Raw genomic sequence first — 26,601 nt, forward strand, 5'->3', positions numbered from 1 at the left:
TGAAAGGTTTGTAAATATTTTTAAATAATATAAATATGCAAATAAGTATTGCATGAGATATGTATTTCAATAAAAACCCTACTCTTTGGAGGACTCTCTGTGAGGTGTTCACTAGGTAGCGCCAGAGGGCTACTGCCAGTGATCACTGAATCCAAGTTAGAAGCTATGAGTGAAATGGGATGGAGAAGGAGAGACTGGGAAGTGTATTTCAGAAGAAAAATGATACACTGAAGGTGAATATCTTGGTAACAACGGGCCCAAACAACTGTGTCTTAAAATAAATAGCACATGAAAGAAAACCAGCAGAATCAGAAGCCACTGATTAGAATATGGTTATGGGCAAAATATTTGCCAAAGAGGAGACAATGGAAAGGAAGAATACTGTAAACAATGACATGGATGGAGAGGAAGGCACATCTAGCCAGTGAAGTAACCGGTACTAAGGGTATGCTCTGTGTTTGGCTGCAGAAGATGGACAGAAAGAGAGACAAAGATCATGGTTACCAGAAAAAAAAACGTATGCAGTAGCAGTTTCGGGGAAAAGACTGCGTTAACTCTATTCTAATCTTTATCACTGACAGATGAAGACTGGGAACCGCATTAGTTTATTATTGTGATGAGCTATTTGCTTTCTCCTTGGGAATATTTGAAGGATTCCTTAATACCAAATGCAAAACTGAAACATTTTGTGAATGGATCATGCAGCAGAAATGAATATTTGCAGCCAACTACAGAAAATGCTGTATGCTCTAAAAATTCTTCAATCTCACAACAGCTTCAGGAAGTGACAATCACAAACTGATGAACTTACAGCTTTATCCTTTAGTAATTTTCCAAGTTTTAGTTAAAGTGGTAAACATCTCTACTGATTCCAGGTATGACATTTGGAGTTGTTCATGACATTGTGCAGCTGTGGAAACAGACAGCTTTCTGTCATCTTCATGGACAAATACTATGAACTTTGTATATGTTGATTCACATCTGAAAGTTTTGTTGATTCCTAGTGTTATCTCTGTAGTAAAATGCAAAACACATCAGATAGTTGTGAATATTAATACTATGGGTAATAGCAACACATAGTGCAACAAAGCATGCCACAAATTCAACTCCAGCCCAAGCTAAGATAATGAATTTGCCAGAAAGTGATCATGAATCCGTTTTCAATTTCAGTAAAAGTGTATTTTTTCATAATGAAGTATCAGATAAAGAAAAGGGGAAATAGATTAAAGTCAAGTGTAGATGGCCTACAATTACTTACTGAAGCATCCAGATGGGTGATTAGTGGCCCCAAACAAATTACTTTCTTACTTGGCAAGATCTTACCAACGTATCATACTGATAAACATCTGTTAAATGTAATCAGCAAGCATTGGTTTGTGCCTCTTCCTCCTCTAACATTTCAATATGTACAGGACTACTGTGCGTTTAGAATAAGAACCAAAAGGGTGTCCAAGTGTTCAGATACAGCTCTTCTGCCTCCCTTGGGAGCTGTTTATTAATATACATACATATTTCATTCAGTTACTGAAGTTCCAAGATACAAATATTTTGTTCATTGTCTTTCTGCTTAGTCGCTGGATTAAAGCATACTCTTGCATTACGGCAGATGCTATTACATTTGTCAAGATATTACTGTGGGAGTTTACCTCCAAATTTGGAGTACGCTGTACTATTAATTCAGCTTAGGAAATTCACTTTACTAGCCAGATCACAAAGAAACTTTGTAAAGTATTACATGTGAAGCTGCAATTCCACTGCACTTATCATCCCAATCTTCTGGTGGTGTTCAGCAAGTCAAAAGGACCTTAAAAATAGACCAGTAAAGATTTACTGCAAGACGAACATGAAATGGCCGGACACTTCTTCTGGTCTTAATACCAATGCTAAGAACTTTGAACTCTGTGAGATCATCAAAGGGAGACTTATGGAGGATCCATTCCACCATAACTAGCGCAACTATAGAATTCACTTTGAAGGAAGATGCAGTGTTTTCATTTTGTTTAAAATTTGCTCCTATTTAAAGACATTTCACCAGAGAGTAAAAGTAGCACTTCCTAGACTTCCCAGACCATCCGACTCCTGTCATTAAGATTTACTATTAACAGTGTCAGTGGCACAACACGTAGCATATCTGCCTTTCAGCAGAAGGCTTTGGGTCCTATTCCCACAACAGATAGATCGATTGCTGAAAATGCAGTGCAGTGTAAGGGGGTGCTAGACCCCCGAGTATGCTGCCCTTCAGATGAGATGTTAAACAGAGGCACCATCTGCTTGAGTTGTTGGTAGCTCATGTGGCTGTGAAAGAGCCCATGGCACCTATCAAAAAGAGTAGGGGAAGTTCTCTGATGCCCAAACCAAATTTCCCCTGGTAGGACAAATACCACTTCAGGTCCCCCCTGAAAAGAGACTACTAGCCTAGTGGGACTAACTCGGTCAACAAAGAAAGACTACATAAATAAATAAATGCAATAACTTCATAAAAACATACTATTTGAGAAAAAATAAATACCTATGTAAACACTACTTCAAATACCTACTTTCAGACATCATCCCAATCAGTAATAAATATACCACCAAGTACAGGAATAAACCCTTTTGGTGAAACCATGGCATAAACAAGTTATATAACAAAAGAAACATCATCACCTCCATTAAATATAAACTGAACACCCAACATCTCAAAATAAAGACTTTAGAAACAAAACCAAATCTTCAAAGGTTGAGTATGAATTCCCCTCCACAAAGGCGGACCCTCCACAGAACTAACCAATTACCGCCCCATAGCTATTCTCTCTCCACTCTCCAAAATACTAGAGATGCATACACTCTCAGGTCTCAGACTACCTCCTTACTAACAACCTCGTTTCCAATACTCGGCATGGTTTCCGACCAAACCATAGCACTACCACTGCCTTACTCTCCTTTACTAACACTATCCTTCAGCATAAAAACAATGGCTATCTCTCCTCTGCTACTTTCCTAGACCTATCTAAAGCATTTGACATGGTCCCACACAAACAACTTATCTCTGTCCTCAATAACCTATCTTTCTCACAATCAGTCACCAACTGGTTTCAGAGTTACCTGTCTGACTGCCAACAATCCGTTGTATGGCAGAATGACATATCTCCCCAACTACCTGTCTCCATAGGGGTTCCCCAAGGATCCATCCTTGGACCCCTACTCTTCTCTGTTTTCACCAATAATCTAGCCTCTGCCACCAAACATGGCACACTCATACAATACGCAGATGACTCAACCATCGTCTGCTCAGCCCAGTCCCTACCCAAACTGCAAAAAGTCACACAGGAAGCCTTTTCCTCTGTTGAAACTTGATTATCCGATGCCCAATTAATACTCAACCCAAACAAAACTAAACTACTCATCTTCCAACCCACCAAACATACTCAAAACAACTCTCACTTTAACATCACAGCAAAAGACAACACCACTATATACCCAACTGAACACACCAAATTGCTAGGAGTGGAAATAGACAATAAACTAAAATTTGACATTCACATATCCTTGACCATAAAAAAGTCCACAAAAAACTAGGAGCACTATACAGAAATAAGCAACTTCTCACCAAAGCAGCAAAGATTTCAATAGCAAATTCCCACCTTATCTCCACCCTACTTTATGCCTGTCCAATATATACCAACCTAAAGCAATGCAATCTAAACAAGCTAGAGACCTGCTACAACAAAATCGCCAACTTCGCCACAGGGGCATCCTACCGTAGTCACCACTGTCTCCCACTTGGTGAACTGGGCTGGCTTGAACTCCCTCACCTCCTTCAATGGTATCAACTCTCACTCGCCCACAAACTAGTAAATCATCCACTAAATGTCCCATCCCTCCAGAATCTACTCCACCCCTATCGCACCACCAGACCACTAAGATCCAGCAACAGAAATCACTTGCAGATCACTAAAGCCAATAACTCTGCTGGTGAAGCACTATTCTCTTGCACCATAGCCCAATTATGAAACTCCCTCCCACCCACAATTACCTCCGTACCATCATGCACCCACTTCAAAACTTTACTAAAAGCGCACATAAAAACATGCTGGCTATGCCCTTGCAACTCCCACTCTAATATTACCCTCCCGATCCAACCACTACCTTTCTTTCCACTCCACTAACTACTTTGATTATAGCAAGCTCAGATGCTCATAAACCAGTATTTATTATACAGCAGGAACTTCTTCTTGTAACATTTGTTAATGTCTGTTATGTACTTCACAGATAAAGACTCTAGTTGTCTACTGATGTACTATGTTCTTTATCTGTAAATATGTTGTAAGTAATTGCTATGCAAATTGTTAACCGCTATGTAATCCAATGTAACTACTGTCTGTTTATTTTAACTGTGGAGCTTTTCTCCCTGGGCCTCCGTTGAAAATGGACCTACGTCCAGTCGGACACTCCCGGTCAACAAATATAAATAAATAAATATGAATTCAAAACTGATACCTCTGTTAAACACCAATACAAGTCCTTCTTCAACTATATCAGGATTCTTTGAAACAATACCTAGCAGTGCTTTGAAATGATGCATCATGGCATCACCTAATGGGTTCTTGAAGACATAGGTGAACTATTAGCAGTTCAAACAGCTTTCCTTTTCTCCAGCTAACCTACACAAGCTTGACCTGTGGATCTGCCTTTGTCCCAATCATCACCCTAATAAGGCTCTCTCAGAGGCTGAAAATACTAGGTTAACAGGACCAGAAAATACATCAGGCTGCTTTTATGTCGGTATGAATTAATATCTTAATACTCACTCCATAATCTCTTCAAACTCAGCATCTTATCTGGCTTTATGCCTGAGGTTTGGAGCATTGTGGAAGTTATTTCCCTACACAAGGGTGGTCCTACCACTGATACTGGTAACTGCCCAAAAGCCTTTTCTGCAAGTCAATAGAAAATATAATTTTGGACCTGGATCAAAATCAGCCTAGAGTTGCATATGGCAGATCCTGTCTGCATATGATAAACTTAGCTGAAAAACATCACTGAGGTCTTGAACAAGGGAAAAGTTAGTCCCTGGCCAAAGCTTTTGTTGCCAGGTGTCGCAGGTAAATTTATTAACCTAAATGTATACCCTTATTATTTGATGGATAGTGAAACAGCTCACAGACATAACTGAGCAGATTAAGACTGGGGGATATTCTTCTCAAAAAGACTTATTACCAGTGGTATTCCCCAGGGTTTAGTACTGGGGCCACTCAATTTGCATTAGCTTCCCTGACATCAGAGCTGATGTCATAGGCCATTGGCTGACTAAGTTTGCCAATGACTGTAAATTTACTGCCATCAATAATCCCTGTAGATTCCCAGATTCTAAAAGGAGAGCTAAACGAGACAAACAAATAGCACCACTACCAAAAAGGTTAGGACTGTATGCTCTGGAAAACAAAAGCACCTTTGTTTCTACCACATTAATAGTACCTCTCTCAAAACTGATTCAGTTATCAGGGAAAGTACAGTTGTGTACACTTACCATAAATGTAGATGTTCGAGTGTATTCACTGTTGCAATCATTACATTTGGGTAATCTGCTGGCAGGTTGTCCCTCAGTCGGCCTGATTAACAAAGTCTTGGGTCCTGCGTCGGTTGCTGTCCCTTCTTCCATGACGTCAGGTCATCAGGGGTATAAAACATGCAGCCAACGTCATTACATCAGTTTCCCTTGCCCCAGATGTCAAGTACCCCCCAAATGGGGAGCCACATATTTAAATAATTAAAAACACAAAAATATATATCTCCAAACTAAAGCAAATACGCCAAAAAGGCTTTTAAGCATAGTAAAGGAAAGTGTAAGTATAGGAAGAGAAAAAACAGGGGGTTGGAGGGAGGGTAACCAGGACTGCAACAGTGAATACACTCAAACATCTACATTTATGGTAAGTGTACACAACTGTATTATGTTCTTCGTGTTTCACTGTTGCAGTCATTACATTTGGGTAGATTCCCAAAGCTATGGTTGGGAGGATGGAATTATACAGCATTAGGACCAGCTATAAGGCCCTGCAGGACAGCAGTGGCAACGCCAGCTCTGGATTTAGAGAAGAGAGGTAAATGGTAAAACATATGAACTGAGCTCCAGGTAGCAGCTTCTAGAATGTCTCTGGTAGGAACACCTCTGAGAAAGGCTGTAGAAGTAGATGCAGCCCTGGAGCAATGAGATCTGATCCCCTGGGGGATAGTTTTACCATGGTGCATATAGCAGAAATGAATACAATGGCTTATCCATTTGGAAATAGTTTGCTTTGAAATAGCCTTTCCCTCTGGCCCTGCAGCAAATGTCACCAGTAGTTGATCAGATTTTCTTAGAAAATTTGTCCTGTTTAAGTAAAATCTAAGCTGTCTGTGTACATCCAATGAATACAGAATCCGCTCCCCCTTGTTCTGTGGATTGGGAAAGAAAGTTGGCAAATGAATGGTTTGATTAAGAGCCACACTGGATACCACCCTTAGGCATGAAGGATGTATTGGTCCTGAAAGACACCCTGTCCGCACATGAAAAATAATGAAAGGCTCCACTGCCATAAGAGCCTGTAATTCGGAAATTATTCTAGCTGAAGTGACTGCTAAAAGGAAAGCTGTTTTCCAAGAGAGAAATTTTAAGTCTGCAGTAGCAGCTGGCTCGAAAGGAGGAAAAGTAAGTTTTTCCAAAACAAAGTTGAGGTCCCAGGCAGGGGTTGGAGCTCTCCTGGGTGGTCTTAAGTTTTTGGCCCCTCTGAGATGCTGCTTTAGCAGACGATGAGAGAAGAGGGGTGGCTCCGTGTTGTAATGAGCTGAAATGGCTGACGCATGGATTTTTATGGAAGAAAAGGACAGGCCCTTGTGAAGCATCTCAATTAAATATTGTAAAATCTGAGGAATATTGGGCACTGCTGTGCTTATCCCTTGTGATTGATTCCAGGCACAAGATCTTTTCCATTTGTCAGCATAAGATTTTCTACTACTAGGCCTTCTTGCCTCCAAAATGACATCCATCACAGGTTTGCTGAGGGATGCTAAGGGTGAATTTAGGTGATTAGCCACACTGCAAGATTCAAAGTTTGGAGAGGATTGTGCAGAATTTGTTTGTTCTGCTGAGACAGTAAATAAGGTGTCTGAGGCAGGTGCCACAGTGGAAGGTGTGACACATTGCGCAGCAGTGTGTACCAGTGATGGCGAGGCCAGTCTGGAGCAATCAAAATAATTTTTGGGTTGTCCTGTTTGACTTTTAGTAGAACTTTGGACAGCAGAGGCAGAGGGGGAAAGGCATAGACCGATAGGTTTTTCCAGCTGAATGATAGAGCATCCACTTTCCAGGCTTTTTGTGATGAATTCTTGTGCAGAATTTGTCCAACTGATAGTTCTGGGGTGAGGCAAAAAGATCTGTGTCTGGACTCCCCCATTTGCGTGTTAACATGTTGAAAGTCCATGGTTCCAGTTTCCATTTGTGTGGGTCCACGAGATTTCGGCTTAGTTCATCTGCCAGAGTATTCAGCTTTCCTGGCAGGAATTGAGCTTGTAGCTTTATTTGATAGGACAAGGCCATGTTCCACAATGCCATGGCTAGTCTGCAAAGGGGGTAGGAGTGTGTACCCCCATGCTTGTTTATGTACCACATAACTGTGGTGTTGTCTGTCTTTATCATTAATTGTCCTGGATGAAGGTAGTCCTTGAAGGCTGTCAGTGCATTCTGTACAGCTAGCATCTCTTTTTGATTGATATGAAGGTGCATTTGATTTGGGCTCCATTTGCCCTTAATGAACTCAATATGTATCTGAATCATATCACTGGTATGTTCATATAAAACGTGAACCAAAACTAATACCTTTACAGAAAAATGTGATATTTTTGTCATTTTATATGTTATAACAAAATACACATATTTTATACTTGTTCTAACAGACAGGTACACATTTCATTTTCAGTGGTCTGCTTTCCTTATAGGTTCATAGATTACTAGTCTAGAACCTTAAGAACCCTTACAAGCCTAGCCAATATACCCCAATTTTAAACATGTGACCCCTAGAGGCAAGAGGATGACATGGATTTGTGCCTATGCATTGATTATTTTACACACTGCTCCTGTCCATAAGGGACACAGGCACTACTCCAGATGTGAATTTGCGATTCCCCAGCCATTGATCCAAACTGTGTTTGAAGAGGGCAAGGGAAGTGCTCTGCTTAATGTGAATGGAAAGCCTGTTTCAAAGATGGGTAAATCTCTGAGACACGTTTGTCTCTCCAGCATGTTTTGTTTCAGTCACTGACTTAAGTTTAGATCCCCTACACCAGGTGACCCTAATGAAATTGTGGATGTGTAGCAGCTCTATCAGGGCTGGATTTGTTAGTGCCTCGTAAGTTAGACATAGGTCACCCCCTTAACAGTTGGTAAGAGACAAAGTAAAGGGAAAGTGCTTTTAATCTATCTGCATAGGACATACTGTTTGCACCCTGTATTTTCTTTGTAAGGAACTTCTGAGGTCCCTCCAGCTGCTGTACATGCCTAATCAAGTACATGTCAAATGCTGCACTGTACTCTGTTCTTGGTCTAATGAGGGTTGAGTACAGCTGAACTATAATTTTCTTGGATCTGAATGCTATACCTTTACTTATAAGTTGTGCCACACAGAAAGACTTCCTCACCACTGTGGACACATGGCAGTCAAAGTTCAGCCTACTATCTATCTGTGTACCTACATCTCTCACCTCTGAGTCTACTCTTAGGAGTGTGCTATTGATGTAATTTGCAAGGGCATGCATTTTTCTGCATTTAGTTTTAGGCCATGGTTCTGCTACCAATCACTTGTCTGCTCTAGACCCTCCTGAAGAATATCTATATCACTGAGGATTCAATGATTGTCCCCAGCTTGCAGTCATTGGCAAACTTTGTCATCCAGAGGCCTTCCATATTAGCCTTAACTTCAGAGAAGTATAAACAGGGGTGGTCCCAGCACTGAGTAATGTGGTACACCACTAGTAACTGGCATCTTGCTAGATCTGGATTCACCCACTTTAGCCATGTGTCATGTCTGTGAGCCAACTGGCTATCCATTTCGTGATGTAGGGATTTATGCTCAGTTTTGTGAGTTTATTTATAACACCCGAGTGGGAAATTGTGTCAAACACCTTGGCCAGGTCAAGATAGATGGTATGGACTGTTTTACCCTCATCCATGTCCTTAGTGACTTTCTCAAAGGAATACACCAGATTCAGAAGGCATGACATGTCACTGACCAAGCTGAAATGGGTTGGGTCCAGTGTTTTGAAGTTTCCTATTTCATTATTCATCAGGTCCATGAATATTCTTTCCATGGCCTTACATATAAGACTAGTCAAACTTATGGGTGTGTAATTTCCTGGGTCAATAGATGGTCCCCCTTTAAGCAGATAGATGATTATTGCTGTCCTCCACTCTAGTGGGGCAAAGCCAGTCCAGAGGCTGTGGGTAAACAGAGATTCTAATGGGCTTGATATGTCCTGATTTAAGCTGTTTAAAGGGCAATCTGGTATCGTCAGGCCCCATTTATGCCAAGTTTTACAGAGCTCAGTGGTAACCTTTTTTTTGGCGTTAACTAATGGCGGAGTGGTGGGAGAGTATTTCTTGGGGGAGAACTGGGGGTGATGGGGAGGTGAAATTTGAGCTGAATTTGTCAGCCAGCAATTTTGCTATATCTTCTGGCTGAGTATAGGTGATGCCATCTACAACTAATTCGGCACATAGCTGAGTGCTGCCCTTAAGACTGTTGAGATTAAGTACAGTTGTGTATACATACCATAAATGTAGATGTTCAAGCGTATTCATTGCTGCAGTCCTGACAGTTGGGATCTCCCCCCATGAAACCCATCGGGCAGCCCGACTACCAGAGATACTTATTTTGACTCCCAGGCTGGCGGACCCCACAACTGATGTTAGTACATGCAAGTATAAAGGGAGCCAGCCTGTGTCATCACTTCAGTATTTTCTTGACCCCATGAAGGAGGAGCCCAGAGATAAGTAAGGAGAATAAGGAAGGGGTTACCTAACCCCAGGTAGCCTGGGGAAGTACCCAAAGTCTTCAAATTTGGAAATTCTATACCTGCCTAGTAGGCCAAGAGGGAAGGAGGGTGGGAAAGAAGACTGCAACAGTGACTACACTCGAACATCTACATTTATGGTAAGTGTACACAACTGTACTATGTTCATGTTTCACTTTTGCAGTCTTGATAGTTGGGAAGTTTCCCAAAACTTAAATGAGGTTGGTTTGAGATCCAGAAGAGGAGAGGATCTCCTGCAGGACTGCTGAGGCAAATCCTGCTCTGGATTTAGAAAAGGCTGGCAGGTGATAATGCTTTGTGAAGGTATGCAAGTGGCTGCCTCCAGAATGTCTTTGGTGGGGACCCTCTTAAGGGAGGCTGTAGAAGTAGCTGCAGCCCTAGTAGAGTGAGATCTACCCAAATCATTTTTTTTTTTTTGCCATGATGGCTGGAGCAGAAGGAAATGCAGTGAGATATTTATTTTTTTATTTTACATTTATTGACTGGGATAGTCCAACTGGATATATGTCCATTTTCAGCAGAGGCCTGGGGAGAAAAGCTCCAACTTGAGATCCACTTGGAAACTGTCAATTTAAAAGCTGTTTTTTCTTCAGATCCATAGGTGAAGGTGATGAACAGCTGATCAGATTTCCTGAAGATTTTGCTCTGTCTAGGTACAAATGTAACATTCTGTGCACATCCAGGATTGCGGTAAGCTTTCTCCCTTGTTCTGAGGATTGGGAAAGAAAGTAGGAAGGTGGATGGGTTGATTCAAAGACACACTGGTAACCACCCTAGGCATAAAGCAAGGGTTAGGCCTGAGGGAAACTCTGTCTTTGTGGAAGATACTGAAATGGTCTACTGCCATTAGGGCCTGCAACTCTAAGACCCTCCCAGCTGAAGTAATGGCTAAAAGAAGATCAGTCTTCCAAGTGAGGAATTTTAATGAGGCATTAGCTGCAGGTTCAAAGGGAGGCAAAGTCAATTTTTCTAGCACACAGTTAAGGTCCACAGAGATGTGGGTTTCCTCCTGGGAGGCCTATTGGGAATGACACCCCTAAAGAATTGTTTCAAGAGGGGGTGTGAGAAGATTGGGGGAAGAACAGGAAGGTGGGCAGAGATGGCTGAGGCATGTATCTTTACAGAGGAGTAGGAAAGGCTTTTATCCACTATACTTGCTAGGTACTCCAGAATGGCCAAAATGCTGACTGAGCTCGGGTCAAGATGGTGCCTCTGGCACCAAGCAGAGACTCTTCAATTTGGCCGAGTACAATTCCCTTGTGCTCAACCTTCTGGATTCCTTCAGAATGCTTTGCACCTGATGACAAACTAGTGTAGCTGTTAGGTGCTGTGGGATAATCCATGCTGAAAGGTTCAGGGTCTGCAGATTGGGGTGTACTATTCCTCCATTTGTTTTGGGTGAGGAGGTCTGCCCTCTACAGTAGCTGCCAAGGGTTCTTGTCTGGAGAGCTGGAGGAGAAGGGGAAACCAGTGTTGCCTAGGGCAGTTTGGAGCCATCAGAATGGCCCTTAGACCATCTTCTCTGATTTTTAGAAGGACTCGAGGCAGAAGGGGTAGAGGAGGGAATACGTAAATGAAGAGGTGGGTCCAGGGAAAGGAGAAGGCATACGCTCTCCATGCTGATGCCATTCTTGCCCTGGTACAGAATTTGTCTAGTTGAGCACTGTCCATGCTGGCAAAGAGGTCCACCTGTGGGGCACCCCATTTTTATGTTAAGCTGAGGAAAATATCCTAGTGAAGGTGCCACTTATGTGGGGGATCTGTCAAGTTTCTTCTGAGGTGATCTGCAAGGTTATTTTGCACCCCTGGCAGGTACTGCATTAGGAGATGGAGTCCCATGAAGTGTGCTGTCTCCCAGTGTTACACGGCAAAGTGTAGGAGTGTGTGCCTCCTTGTCTGTTTCTGTACCATATGACTGTGGTGTTGTCTGTCTGGACTACCAGCACCCCCTGGTATCCATTTTTCTTTGAGGACAAGTAAGCCCTTGAGAACTGCCATGAGTTCCTTCCAATTTGTGTGTCTCTTCTTGGTTATCATCCCACAACCCATGGATTTGAAAATGTTGGGTATGGGCACCCCATGTGATGTCTGAGGTATCTGTAGGGAGGGTTTGGCCTTGAGCAGAGAATTTGAAGGGCAAGTCCGTACCCACCATGAGAGCTCCTGTCGGAGGCAAGGTATCAGGTAAAATCTTGGTGGCCTGGGGTTGAGTGCTCTGGCACCACACATTCTTTAGATACCACTGGAGCTTCCTCATGTGTAGCCTGGCTAGTGGCACCATGAGGATACAGGAAGCCATGTACTCCCGAGCTCTGAGGAATTGTCTGGACGTAATGCACTGTTTGTTCTGTAAGTTCTGGAAGTAATTGGTCAAAAATTGACCTTGTCCAGGGTTGAGGAAGGCCTTTTGGAGGGAAGAGGAGTGCCCTAGGAACACCATTTGTTTGGATGGCATGGTGATGGACTTCTCTAGGTTTGGAGTGAAACCCAAGGAGGTTAGAAGATCCTGTGCAAATTTCAGGTCTTTGAGGATCTGTGACTGCTCTAAGGCCTGTATTAGGCAATCGTCCAGATAGGGGTGAATGTGAATCCTTCTGGTCCTGCAATAAGCAATGGCAGGAGCTAGGGACTTTGTGAAAACCCTTGGTGCAGTAGACAGTCCAAAGAGCAGAGCTGAAAACTGATAATGACTGGAGCTTGCTCTGAAGTGAAGAAAGCCTCTGTGTGACCTTAAGATGGGGATGTGAAGGTGTGTGTCTTTTAGGTCTAGTGACACTGTGAATGCCTGAGGGGCTAACATAGGGAGCAGTTTCTGCAAGGTCAACATTTTGAACTTTGGTACCCTGAGGAAAGGATTTAAGATGGACAGGTCCAGAAAGGGATGCCAAGACCCTTCTTTTCTGCATACTAGGAAGAGTCTTGTGTAAAATTCTGTCCATTTTTGATCTTCTGTAACTGATTCCACAACTCCCTGGGAACACGTGGTTTGAAATTGCTTCAGAACATGAGTTTTTTTTATTTTAAGGTACATCTGGGTATCCTGAGAATTTTAAGGGCACTTTGAAAGTGAGTTTGTAATCATGGGCAATAATATTTAGAACCCACTGATCTGAGGTAATATGGGTCCAGTTTGATAGAAACGGGACAGTCTTCCTCCTAGTTTTTGGGTGGGGAGGGGAAGTGGAAGCAGAGAGTCATAAATTCTCTCTGGCAGGGCACGTGTCCTAGAACTCCCTTGTCTGTGCGAGTCTGAGGTCCACTGTCTAGATCTTTGTTGCTGTAATCTATACCTGGGGGTTCCGTCCCTCTGAGGCTTTCTATGTTTGCTCCTAGATTGGGTGGGAAAGGACCAATGTTTGGTAGGAAAATTCCTGTTAAACCTGGGAGGTTGCACTTGTAGAAAGTCCTTAACTGTTTTGCACAGATTTAGCTTTTTCCTCCATCTTTTTTAGGACTGCTTCAGCGTTTGCCCCAGGAAGGCACTCTTTGTCAAGGGGGCATCCAGGAGATTAGCTTTTACCTGTTCATGGAGGGGGTTGCTCCCTAAGCCAAGCATGTCTCGTGATCACTGTGTCACTGACAGCTGCCCTCCAAGAGGCTTCCATGGCATCATACCCACAGTGAAAAGAGTGTTTTGCCACTTGAAAACTGGAACAGCACAGATTTAAAAGTTCCTCAGAAAGGTGCTTATCCTCTAGGCTGGTTAGCTTTTACTTTACTTGATCAAGAATGGTTTGCTGGTACTTGGTCATATGAAATTAACAACTGAGGGCCCTTATCATGAGGGTAGCAGAAATGTATACTTTCTTTCCAAATATATCAAGAGCCATGCTTTCTTTGTCAGTGGGTAAAGGGTTTCTAGAGGTACTGGTCTTGGATCCCTTGGGACCAGGTGTGACCACTTCTGGCTCAGCAGTTGGGTTTTTAAACAGATATTTATGAGAGTCCTGGACACTGTACAACAGGTTAGGCTTTCTGGGTGCAGGATGGAGCAACTCAGGATGTAAGGAAGAATCCTGAAATACAACTTCCACTATGTTCAGGATAGGCGGGATAGCTAGAGGTTTGCGCTCAGGGAGGTCTAAGAATTCCCTTGCCCTCTTTCTAGCCTGTGGGTATTCTGCTTCCCACTGGAAATGTTGTTTCATAGCAAGCAGAGTCTCAACAAAGGTGAGATCTTCAGGCAGGGATGCAGAGGAGAGGAATTTCCTTTGAATCCTATTCCTCGTAAGAGGGCCTTCCTCAGATGCAGAGTCCTCCAAATCAGACTTTTCTTCTGAGTGCAGAGGGTCAGGGTGAAATTCAGGAAGGGAGTCTCTTTTTCTTTTCCCTGGGGTTATATCCCCTGAAGTCTGTCTGGACCTTACAGTGTTAATGACGTCTTCAGCTAATCTGATGAAATCTTGAGGGTGTCCCTGAAACTGGGATCCTGTAGGACCAGGCAAAGACCCTGCCACAATGCCTTTCTTTGGTGTGGGTTTGATCTTAGGCCTAGGAGGGTCTGATGTCCTGGCGCCTGACTGTTTAGATAGCAGATGCACCGGAAGCCCTAGCCCGAGAAGAGTCTCTGGGTTAGCAGTTGCTAGTCAGAAGCCCTGGCCTGCTGAGTGGTTTTGGACCCAACTGAAGAGATGAATATGTGCACTGTAGAAGTCAAAGGGATCAAAGTCATGTCTGACTCCAAACAGGTCTTGACAGAGGCCAGGGTCATAGGATCAAAGGTCGAAGGGGGCTATGAAAGCACCTCACCTTCCTAAACAATAACAAGTCTAGCAGGAGAGTCGGGGGGTGAATGACTGTCGTCCATGGACCTATGCTTTTGTTTCTTATCTTTTTTGTGCTTAAGTACATTGAGTTTGGAAGACTAGCGGATGCCATAGTATGTGATTGCACAGATTCTTGCCTCAGAAAACTAGCTAAAAACTCAGTTGTACGCCTAATCGTCCTAGCCTAGCACTGAAATAACAGTTTGGAACGTCGTGGTCAGTTTGGAACGTCGTGGTATGGGCCTAAGCAATTTACACGAAGCACATGGAAGTGCCTGTGTGGAATTTGTTTACCACAGTAGAGACAAACATTAACTTTATCTGACATGAGTCGAAGAAAGAAAGGTTCCCCAGTGGGGTACTTGCCTTTCTGATGACATCTCTCTGGTGCAGACTGACCGATGCACTTGGTCTGCTTTGGGCTATGGCAGCAAGAAAAGACTGAAATGATGATGCAGGATGGCTTCCTTTATACCCAAGCGTACTGACGTCGGTTAAGGCATCTGAAAGCCAGGGAGGCAAAATACGTTTCTCTGGTAGTCGGGCCAGCAGAGGCAGGAAATCCCAACTGTCAAGACTGCAACAGTGAAACATGAAGAACATCTGAAAAAATGTCTTATGGTTCCATAGCTTTGGAGGATATTTTTGCCTCAAAATTTGCTTTTGGATACTTGACCAGTTCCCTGATTTGCTTGTTTAGACTAATTAGAGACTTTCTGCTCTGTTGTGCGTATTACTTTTTATTTTGTGACAGGAATTTCTTTCTTTTGTTTTACAATTTATTACTACCAGTGGTCCACCAAGGTGGCTTGTTTTTGCCTTGTTTTATTTTGGTCTGCTACTGCCATATGAACAGTTGTTTAAATGACCACACAGGGCTATTGCATACACCTCTGCATAGGTTTCTGTGTTTTCAGGATTTGGGGGAGTTTGGAAACTGACTATGCCATCCCTTGACAGGGGGTAATTTATCATAGAGAAGTTCATAAACTTTTGGGAATCAGGTGGGAGGACTAGTTTTACCTTTATTTCAAGGGACACTGTTTTGTGATCTGATTTCACCAGTGAGGACATCACACTGGGGTGGGGGTGCAGCACTCCCATATTGTTTGAGTACCAGATCTAGGATATTTGTTCCTCTAGTTGGAGTGCAGCCTAGCTGATCCAGGGCATTTAAATTTACAAAGTCAAGAAATCTTTGGGCCTGCATGTCAGTGGTCCTGTATGCCTTCCAATTAATGGAGGGGTAGTTAAAGTCACCTATGAATATGTAATTGGTCTGGACACTGTGTGACTCTAGTAACTTCAGGTATGATGTATGGGCTTCCTGGCTCATGGTGGGCGACATGTGGCTGGCAAGAAAATGGTAATGGATTTTTCCCATGGCTAGTTGGGCACTGAGTAGCTGAAGCATGTCCTATTATTTGACTGTCCTTGAGGTGTGATTATTCTTTATGTAGATAGATACACCTTCACCTTTGCTCTTTCATGTTCAGTGGGTGATTGGAATGTATGGAAGTTGTTATAGCCATGCACGGCCAGAGTGCTTTCTGCAGCTTTTAAGTATGTTTCAGTAACTCCACAGATGTCAGCATTCTCCAGGGTGAGGAGAGGTTCCAGGGAGTGCAATTTCTTGTTGAGACACCTAGCACTGAACAACAACATATTTAGCTTGTTCTGAGTACTTTGTTTTATGCTGGAAGGTTTGCTGTTTGGTAATGCCTAAAAAGAAGGCACTATAGGTGTGGATAATGTTTTGACAAATATCACAAAGCCTACAGGAGGCAGATGACGACCATCTAGGGGAAAGCAGTGTGGCCTCTCAACCACAACTTACCAGGCTGACAAGTATTGGACCCCTTTGGAATGACACTAGTAGCTACACCAATTGTTAAAGTTTCTGCTGGTGTTGTGGCATCATCCTTGGATACTGTAGAAAGCTGCTCAGTGCTAGGCTCATACCAGCATGTGACACATTCTGAGAACTCAATCATGTCCCTGTAGTACTAGGAGGTATTCCTCAGGTCACTTATGAAACATGGACTATGACCGAGTCATACTGGTATTTACTGGTAAGCGATCTGATCTGACTGCTTGAGTGATCTGGCAAATCCCCCCCCCCCCCACCCCCGGACAACTAGCTGTAACCTTTTGCTTATCCAGCCTGGTAAGAGGGACACCAGTGTGTCATATGATGAAGTTTTCAATGACCAGAATACTGGGTTGTGAAGTGTTTCACCTTATGGGCTTGGCAATTGAGACACAATGAGATGTGGCTTTATGTGTTGTGTTGGGAACTGTCTTGTTTGTGTGCATGCAGAGTTTCTGAGGACTGCACCTGAGATACCTTTGAGGTTGGTAAGTTAACTGCGAGCACCTCTGCATATGTGGGTCTGTGTGTGTGGTCCTTTGCTGGTGCAGTGAGTGATGTGTGAGAGTAGCTGACAATCTGTTTGTTGCTTTTTGTGTCTGTATGAATCCAGCCTCTAGTGTCAATGTGCAACTACATCTCTCAAATACTGTATTTGTCTGTTCAAGAATTAAGTGGTTATCAGTGTACATAAGACAATTGTTGTATTGCCTCAGGAAGCCCGTGTCCACCAAGCTGAATGCAGAGATACAAGAAAGTGCTCATCCATGGTTGTAGGTTCTAATGCATATTTAAAAGTGTGGAGGGTGCTTGTAATCAGATGAGGAAAGGTTGCTTACTTGGTGTAATCTGCAGCTAACCTAACCAGTGATACTGCTCAATGCCAAACTAGATGTTCTCTGAGCAGCAATAGTCCTGGCTGCTATAATATGGTAAGGTAGACTTAAACAGTTCTAACTAAATGTGTAAATGCTCATCACTGTACAAACTAGTTGACCCATGAGTAAAAGAGGAACTGTTTTTTATAGGGAAATTTCAATTTCTGGCAATGGTGTGTATAAAAGGTACCAGTAATCACCCATGTGAAGAGCCGCTTCTCGCAATGCTATTAAGTTGTGACAATCCTCTTCTGAAAACTGCATAAGAAAAATGTGAAGCACTATAAAGACATACACATTTTAAGTTAGGCTATATAATGATGCTGTAATTTCAGGCCTAAAAACAGCGAATATTTCTGTATAAAACAGATATTTTTACATACTGCGGCATACAAAATGACACTTTCAAATTAGAATTCTACATGCATTTGCTACTTTGCCTCTGAGGTTATATGTCTTGTCTGAGTAATTTATGAAAATTACACAATGTTTCATGACAATTTAATAAAAAAAAATCTTGAACTATTTCTGAAAACGTGGCAGTAATGTACAAATACGAAGGGAGACAAATACAGTTTTTAGGAAAGTCCACTGCAAAACAGTCAGATGTTAAGGAGATAAAATTACCATAAAAGTAAGTGTGTGTACTTTTTCACAACTGGACTATCACCAATATCACTGTAATTTTCTAAACTATTTGCCCTGGTGAGTGTTGCAATAGTAGCAAACTGTGCCATGCAGACCTGACATTCTTATTTTTCAGCAACAATCTCCAGCTAATCTTGTGCTATCCCCAGACGTTTTCAACCAAGAACAGTGACACAGTCACTCCTGTGTGTCCTAAAAGACTGCCCTGAGACCTCCTACCAGTGGGCCATGTCTGGTACACCTCTCAAAAGAAATGCCCAGGTGTCATCCTGACACAGTACCCAAACCAACTCAGCTGACTCCTCTCAGCACGGATAAGCTATAGCTATATTCAGAGATTTTCATGGAATGCTGAATGCCTCAATCTGTCACAAACAGCGACACCAGCTACAGTTTGAAGGAACCTCTTTTTTGCTGTTTGCATCTACAGTCTAATCCTTTAGGACACTAATCAATTCAAGATCATAGGTGAAGATAGGGACAAAGACAGAGGTAAACTGGGAGCTAGCTCCTATAATTCAGCTTTTGCTTTAACCCACAGGCCAGAACAGTGCTTGTAGTACTGCCATTATTTTACCTATCCTCTGATCACTCTCCTGATCCACGCTATACTCATTTGTCTACAAGAACCAAAGATACTTAAACTCCTCCACCTGAGGCATCTGCTCTCACTCACCTGCAGTAGGCAACATACTCTTTACCATAAAAGACAGAACCATAAACTCAAATTTGATGGTGGTGTTCAACCAAACTATTTCAAGCTCAGCAGTGAAGTGCATGCTGGAGATTAAAGTCGCTAGAAGGTAAGTGGTCATAAAAGAAAACAATTTTGAGCGTAACTACTTCAAACATTTAAATTTAAAATATTTAAATGAGAAATGTATGCTTTTGGAAGAGAGACAATTCTTGAAAAGAAACATTATCATCAATCCCCTTTCCTATTTTTCTGTGGGATCAGGGTATCATATCAACATTAGTCAATGTGATCAAATAACCTATGTTCCTCTTGCTGTTGTCATTTAATATTTTTTTCTCCCATGATTTTAAACATTTTGAAGAAGAAGAACCAAATAGGGAGTTTCATGTAAATGAAATGTGTAAGATCTGAGCTCAAATCTCCCAGTATAAATTCTGATGTACCAAAGAATCACCTACGCCACACGTGGACTTTAAAACCTGCAGTAGTGACACAGACGAATAAAGCTCAGGTGGGTTCTAGTTCAAGTAGCAGCTCAGGCGTTTGACATTTCAGGCAAGGGGGATGTGAATGCCTTCCTATGGATGGAGGTCATCTTCCTAATGGAGATCAGGGAATCAACTGTGTGGTGCCTCCTGTGTATGGCTGAGGCAGTCCTGCAGATGTCAGCCCCTTATGGAATTAAGGGGTGGTTCAATGCTGAAGCTCACTGCATGCTCTACCCATGGGCTGTCTCTGGATGAATGCGCTGAACAGTGCAATAAAAAAAATAATAAACCACCCCTGTTGGCTGACTAAATTATGGCCCCTTCACAAAGGGCCTAAACCACCAGTGATTGGGGAATGAATGAGTCTGGTGGTTGAGAAGGGGGTGATAATGGAGGGGGACAATGTGGAAATGAGAAAAAAATAACACAAGCACTTTAGTTCCTGAAGACCCTTGGAAAGTAACTCTTCCTCTTCTTTAAAATACAATACCTTATATGTGTTTTCTATTACTCAACTCAAAATAAAAGGCTGAAAAGACAGTATATGAACTAAACGTACATGAGCTTTCAATGCTAAGATGCTAGCAATATAAACCCTCTTAACATATACTAGGAGGCACCTTCCTCCCCTAGTAAAAGTTTAAACACTTGCAGGAAAGGAAGATGTTCTTAGTGCCTACAAACTCATAGAACTATTAAAGCTGCAGGGTCTAATTTCAGATTAAAATAAAGATGCACAATACTATTCTCAAATTTACATGGGAAATCAGCTGAACACTGGGTAGGATTTTGTCAGTCAGGATGCCACAAAATGTTGTTCTACAAATTTTGCATATTTTAAATAAATAGCCTGAACTCTTCCTACCAATTCAAAGACTAAGATTTGAGACCACCTTTTCTTAACAGAAGAAGTCTCAAAGGTGATCCACATTAAATTTTACCCGTACTTCTAATGGTGTAATTAAAACTGGTATCCTGAGAAGGAGGGCCTTAATATTGTGAGGATGAATCTTTATAATACAAACTAGAATAGGTGAAGTGGTGTTGAAAATTAAATCTAAACTCACTCCCATTGAAGAAAGATGAGAAGAAGAGGCTCCTCTGGATTTCTGGAAAGCATTAATAGGTGCTGATGCAAGTGCTGACTGTTCAAACCTGAATGCTGACCACCATACACGACCTTGGGTATCAAAGACGTCCACTCAGAGGTCAAAACAATCTCCTTTTATGTGTGCCTGTGGCCAAGCCTGTTATGGTACCTGTGATTGTTTGCCTAGTTCTGTTCCCATGTTTCTCTGCAAACCTTCTGTAATCTCAGTATAAGAGGAGGCAAATGAAGGCAAAGCAACGGACTGCAGGGAGTCTCAAAAGGCTGCAGATCTTTTAAGTTCTTTGCAGCTCGTAATCCTTCACTATCAACATTACCAAATGAAATACTGATGTCTGGACCTCAATCTGTACTGATGAAGGTGCAAGTCCAATTCTGAGCATAGACAACACTTGTTGAGACTTCCCGAGCATAGCTAAAACCAGCATTATTGCAAGCGAAACGTAAACCACAAACTTGAAACAATAACAAAAAAACGCTTGGTAAGGACAAAAAAATGGAATTTATTATACAAAGCTGCTAAATCACTTTTAAAATGAAACAATTAAAACCAAACTGTAGACAAGCACTTTCATCTTGACCAAGTTCAAGACTTTGTGAGACTAACTTCCTTTATTTCCTATCAGTTTAAATCCATGTGATGCATGACAAACCATTATGTTGCCTGCTCCTTTCTGCATTGTTCCACACTACATTCTAGTCATTCATTTAGTAATAAAATGTTTTTTGAAAATATTTTTTGAAAACACTGAAATGCTGAAGGACAAAGATGATAAACAGCCCTTTTGTGAAATAAAATGTTTCTTGAAAACCCTTCTTTAATTTTAAAGCTGATTGTTAAACATTAAGATTACTAGACTTGGTCCTCTTCTAACGTTTCAAAGACTTCAGCTTTAAAATAGATGCAATCCTGGCTTAATTGTTGATCCCTGGCCAGCAACATGCATTCCAATATAACCAGCAAAAATATCTCCTTTTATTTCAAGATGACTTTCCACTGACTTCCCCCTTGGTTCTGGTCTGATCTGTTCCAACATTGTAAACTTAAATGTATGCTCTATGTACTCACTCATATGCCTACTAAGGACAATAGTCATTTTACCCTTCCTGATATCTTGGAGATGCTCATATATCCTTTCGCGTATTTTTCTCTCAGTTTTTCAATATAAAAGCATTCACACTGTTGGCATACTGCAACATAAACTAAGGCCCTGCTATCACAATCTGCTCATAATTGCATCTTAAATCATTTGCCTTTAATGATAAGGCCATCTCCAATATGGATATAACTGCACATCGAGCATCGTCCACAACGTGTCATTCCTGGATTGGAGGCATTGATTCTCCTGGGTTTCTCAAACCAATTCTTCAAAGTATTGTTCTTCCTGTATTATACCACTGGGGCTAACCCCACCATGTCACGAAGTGCCCTTTCCTCCCACAGTAAACTCCAATTCTTGTTTAAAATGGATCTGATATTCATAATGTCCATACTAGACGTCAAAATCTTTGCTGTCTTCATATTAGGCCCTGAAAGAAGTGCAGAGTCTGAGATCTATTGTACCTGTCCCATTGTGTTCAAGAGTGGTGTTTAAAGTGGCCACCATTTCTTTTTACCTGACACTTTTATCAACTCATCTATTAAGATTTCCAGATAGGCTCTGTTTTTTTCATCCGCTCCTTAAATAGAACTTTCAGCGAAGTCATCCTGGCAGCCCTCACCAGTTGTCCATTTATTTTGGAAAAAGGTATGGGCACTCAAAAAATGCAGCAAAGTGTTAGAATATGTGGCCTTCCGATAAACTGTAGACGCATACCTTTTGTTCTCAGTGTACTTAGTTAATAAAACATCCAAGTATGGAAGACCCAAGTGACTAAATTCACTACTAAATATCTAAAAAATAGTTGTCCCATTAATGTAGTCTATGAATGACTGCATTCATTCTTCTTCCTCTTTCCATACAAAGAATATGTCATCCAAATAGCTTAAATAATGCTATATGAAACATTGGAATGAGCTGTCTAACAAACCTATATTCCCATTCCAGCATTAGTCTGTTGGTAAATAATGAGCCAACTGGTGAGCCCTTGGCTACTCTTTCTTCTTGCAAAACGTACGCACCATTAAAACATATAAAATTATTTTTAAGGAACACTTCCAACATTTCTTCATCCAGATTCACCATGTCCTATTTGAAATGTCTTCTATTCAAATAATCAACAAACTAAGCTACCCCAAACCATGAGGAATAACTGTGTATAGAATCCCTTACGCCCACTGTTGAGTATATCCATTTCCTCATATTCCAATTCATTGATGTTTTTCAGAAAATGCCAAGAATCGATACACAGTTGTGGTTTATTCCTTAAAAAGGTGTTTTCAATTTAGTGTCCAAGAACTGAGCAACTGCATATGTGGATTCTGAATGTCCTTATGGATTTTAGGCACTCCAAACATGGTGGGAGCCCTAGGTGACACTGGATTAATATAAATATATTCCTCCAAGGTGACACATTGATCAATAAACATGTCCCTCATTTGCACTTGAATGCGTTTATACGTTCCATTAAGTTCATTCAGACTGGATGGTGTATATGTTCGCCCCCTCAGTATATTCACAACATTATCACTATATCTCATTGTCCATTACTACTGCTCCTCCACCTTTGTCGGGTGCCATCACCCGCACGTTTTGTCCCTTTAAGAATTCCATCCATTTAAGGTCCTGCTTTGTTAAATTGCTACTCCCTTTTCTTAGCTGGTGACTAAATTAGTTCCTCAAGAACATTTCACAAATCTTCTCATACAGGGATAAAACTGGGTGGAGGTGTGAAGTAAAAGTGCTTGCCACTTTAAAAACATTAAGTGTGTCTGGGACATCTTTTAACAAGCTTAAATCAATCTTCCTGAAATACAACTTTAGATACATAATACATTCAGGAAGAGATGCTCGTTTTGTGTGTACAAAAGAAAAACCTTTTTCAAAAAGGTCCATGCAGTCCACTTGTAATGATGTATCTGAATAATTATAAATCTTAAAATCTTCACTACTGCTGACTATTATTATTTGAGGCCATACATTCATGACTTTGTGTCTTACATCACCCATCCGGTCATCTCATTGGTGGTTCACTAAATTCCTGTTCCATATTCTCTCCGATCTCCAGAGTGGTTGTTCTTCTAAAGGGACTGTTGCATTCGGATGGCTATCACTGTCCCAATATTCATTATTGGAATTACCAAGTGAGTTGCTGTTGGCATCTAAATTAACACTGATGTCATTACATGTCCAAGTGTCCCAGGGATGAATCTTAGGAGGGAGAGGATATGCTTGCTGGTTCTCATACACTACTCTAGCCCTATTAAGTTTCTTTATCTTGATGTTGTGAATTGCCTGCACCTTATTTTCAGTACTCCTGAAAACCCTGGTGTACTCATATTGATATCTCTCATACTGAGGGTTATTGATAATGTTCAAGTCAAGTGTATGGATCTCTTTCTGAAGTTGCTCAATTAAACTGTTGTTGTACTTAATCACTATGTCCATATACTGACAGCCCACTATCAAAAACTACTAACAGTTCCTTGTGTAACACTGAATTGATCTGTAACCTGGGGGAAAGCGCAGCATCCTTAAGCCTTTGGGAACTCTTCTGACGTGTATACTTTCTATAAAATATGCATTCACCAACTGTAGTTTTTTTTTTTTAATTTAAACAGTCTGTAATCAAACTCATCCACTAACCCAACAAAATTATCCACTGGTAGAGGGTCCAAAGGTTGTGCAAATGAGAAGTTATTTTGTATCCGGTCATCGGCTACCAGTAGCTCATGGATATGATTCTGTACTGTTGAAACTGAAGTTCTCCCTGCAAGCTGATTTGGAGCCTAGAAAGCTTATACCCCTGTATTAAGGCTATTCATATTGCTGAAAGGATGAAGACCACTCTCATCCAAATTGGCTGGTAATGTAGGCTGTCTCAAAATTCCATCCACTATACTTGTTAATTGCTGCACTAGTAATGTGAGGTTACCAACTGTAGCCTGTAGTTTTTCCATAATAGTGTTCATAAATAGTGGTAAAGAAATTGGAATATCAACCGATGCCACAGCATTGAGAAGACAACGCCAACTATCACTAGTGAAACTCAAATCACAAATGAAACAAAAACAAATGCTAGGTAAGGACAATAAAACAGAATTTATTATATAAAGATGCAAAAGCAATTTTAAAATGAAACAATTAAACCCAAACTGTAGATAAGTGCTTCAGTTTTGACCAAGTTCAAGACTTCCTCAGACTAACTTCCTTTACTTCCTATCAGTTTAAAAAACACTTAAAACTACCACCAATGTGGTAACTCCACCATGTCATGGAGTGGCCTTTCATCCCGCAATAAACTAGACATCTTGTTCAAAATGGATTTGATATTCACTCTCTCCAAACTACAGGTCAAAAGAGGTCTTTATCATTAGAGGCAAATGATTTAAGATGGAATTAAGAGCAGATTGTGATAGCAGGGCCTTAGTTTACGCTGAACAATGCCAACAGAGTGAATGCTTTCATACTGGAAAAACAGAGAAAAATATGTGAAAGGATACATGAACATCTCCAGGACATCAAGAAGGGTAAAATGACTAATACCCTTAGTAGGCATATGAGTACACAGAGCATACATTTAAGTTTAAAGTGTTGGAACAGATCAGACCAGACCCAAGAGGAGGTCCGTGGAAAATCTTGGAATACAAGGAGATATTCTGGCAGTTATACTGGAAAGCATGTTGCTGGCTGGGGATCAGTGAACAAGACAGCACTGCACCTATTTTAAACTGAAGTCTCTGAAACATTAGAAGAGGACCAATTATAGTAATCTTAATGCTTAACAATCAATTTTATAATTAAAAAAGGGTTTACGACATTTTTTTCCCATAAGGGCTTTTTTATCCCTAGTTTTCCTTCAGCATTTCAATGTTTTCAAAAATATTTTATTACTAAGCAAATGACAAAAATGTGTTGTGGAACAATGGAGGAGGGGCAGGTAACGTAATGGTTTGTCATACATCACTTGATTTTAAGAAGGGTTTTTAAACCAATAGGAAATAAAGGAATTTAGTCTGAGGAAGTCTTGAACTTCATCTACACGAAACCACTTAGCTACAGCTTGGTTTTAATTGTTTCATTTTAAAAGTGATTTAGCAGTTTTATATAATAAATTCTGTTTTTTTTGTCCTTACTGTTTTTTTGTTTTAAAACCAGCATTATGTTCCCCGACAATGAGAGTCAATAACACAGTTGTGCCAGCTTCTGCCAATGAAATATTATGAGACATAGAATAGCTGTCTAAGAACTTACCATAAACTTTAGATGACCTTCTCTTCCATGTTGCATTATTCATAACTGTAGGGAGGTTGCTACCTGCACGGACATCCGGCCAGTATACCAATGTCTTAGGAGCAGGGGTATGTGATGCGTTGCTTGTCAGGGCCATAAACTGACGTCAGGTATAAAAGTGATGTCTGCACATACCCCCTTCAGAAATGACTGCCGCATATAGTAGTACCCCTCGGGAGCAAGGAAATGAAGCTTTTCAGACCCACATATGCCACCAGGCAAAAAGAACCCAATAAATGTATGTGCCTGTTACAGTGTCCTGTTTGGATGAAGAAAAAGTAGGGATAGTCACTCCAGATGGACAAAACAGAGCAAGAGGGGGTTGGAGGGGGGGACTGAATACTGCAACGGAAGAGAAGGACATCTAAGGTTATAGTAAGTTCTTACACAACTATTCTATGTACTTCTATTCTCATGTTGCACTATTCGTAACTGTAGAGAGAGTACCCAAGCTTTAGGTATGAGCCTGGGAGGAAGGTAGAGGGGCCTGGTCTATAAGACCCCACAAAATGGACCTAGCAAACCCAGTTCTGGCTCTGGAGACCAAATCTAGCTTGTAGTGCTTGGTAAAGGTATGGACCAAGGACCAGGTGGCCACTTCCAATATGGAAGCATTGTCCACCCCATGAAAATGGCTGCTGAAGAGGCAGCTGCCTAGTAGATTGTACTCACACTGGCAGTTAAAACCTTTCCATGAAAGGAATAA

The 26,601-nt window shown here is 41.4% G+C and overlaps 1 protein-coding gene across 1 annotated transcript in view; it reads right to left on the reverse strand.

The window, feature by feature from the left end:
- The window catches only part of PIK3CA (phosphatidylinositol-4,5-bisphosphate 3-kinase catalytic subunit alpha), a 1,902,358-nt gene that overhangs the window by 771,971 nt on the left and 1,103,786 nt on the right, over nt 1-26,601 (reverse strand). The window contains exon 16 of the mRNA XM_044070443.1: nt 12,777-12,859. Coding sequence (XP_043926378.1) covers nt 12,777-12,859 — 83 coding nt within the window. The remainder of the gene's footprint in view (nt 1-12,776; nt 12,860-26,601) is intronic.

This window comes from Protopterus annectens, chromosome 4.part1, assembly GCF_019279795.1.
Source record: "Protopterus annectens isolate FY-2018-M chromosome 4.part1, PAN1.0, whole genome shotgun sequence".
NCBI lineage: Eukaryota > Metazoa > Chordata > Ceratodontiformes > Protopteridae > Protopterus > Protopterus annectens.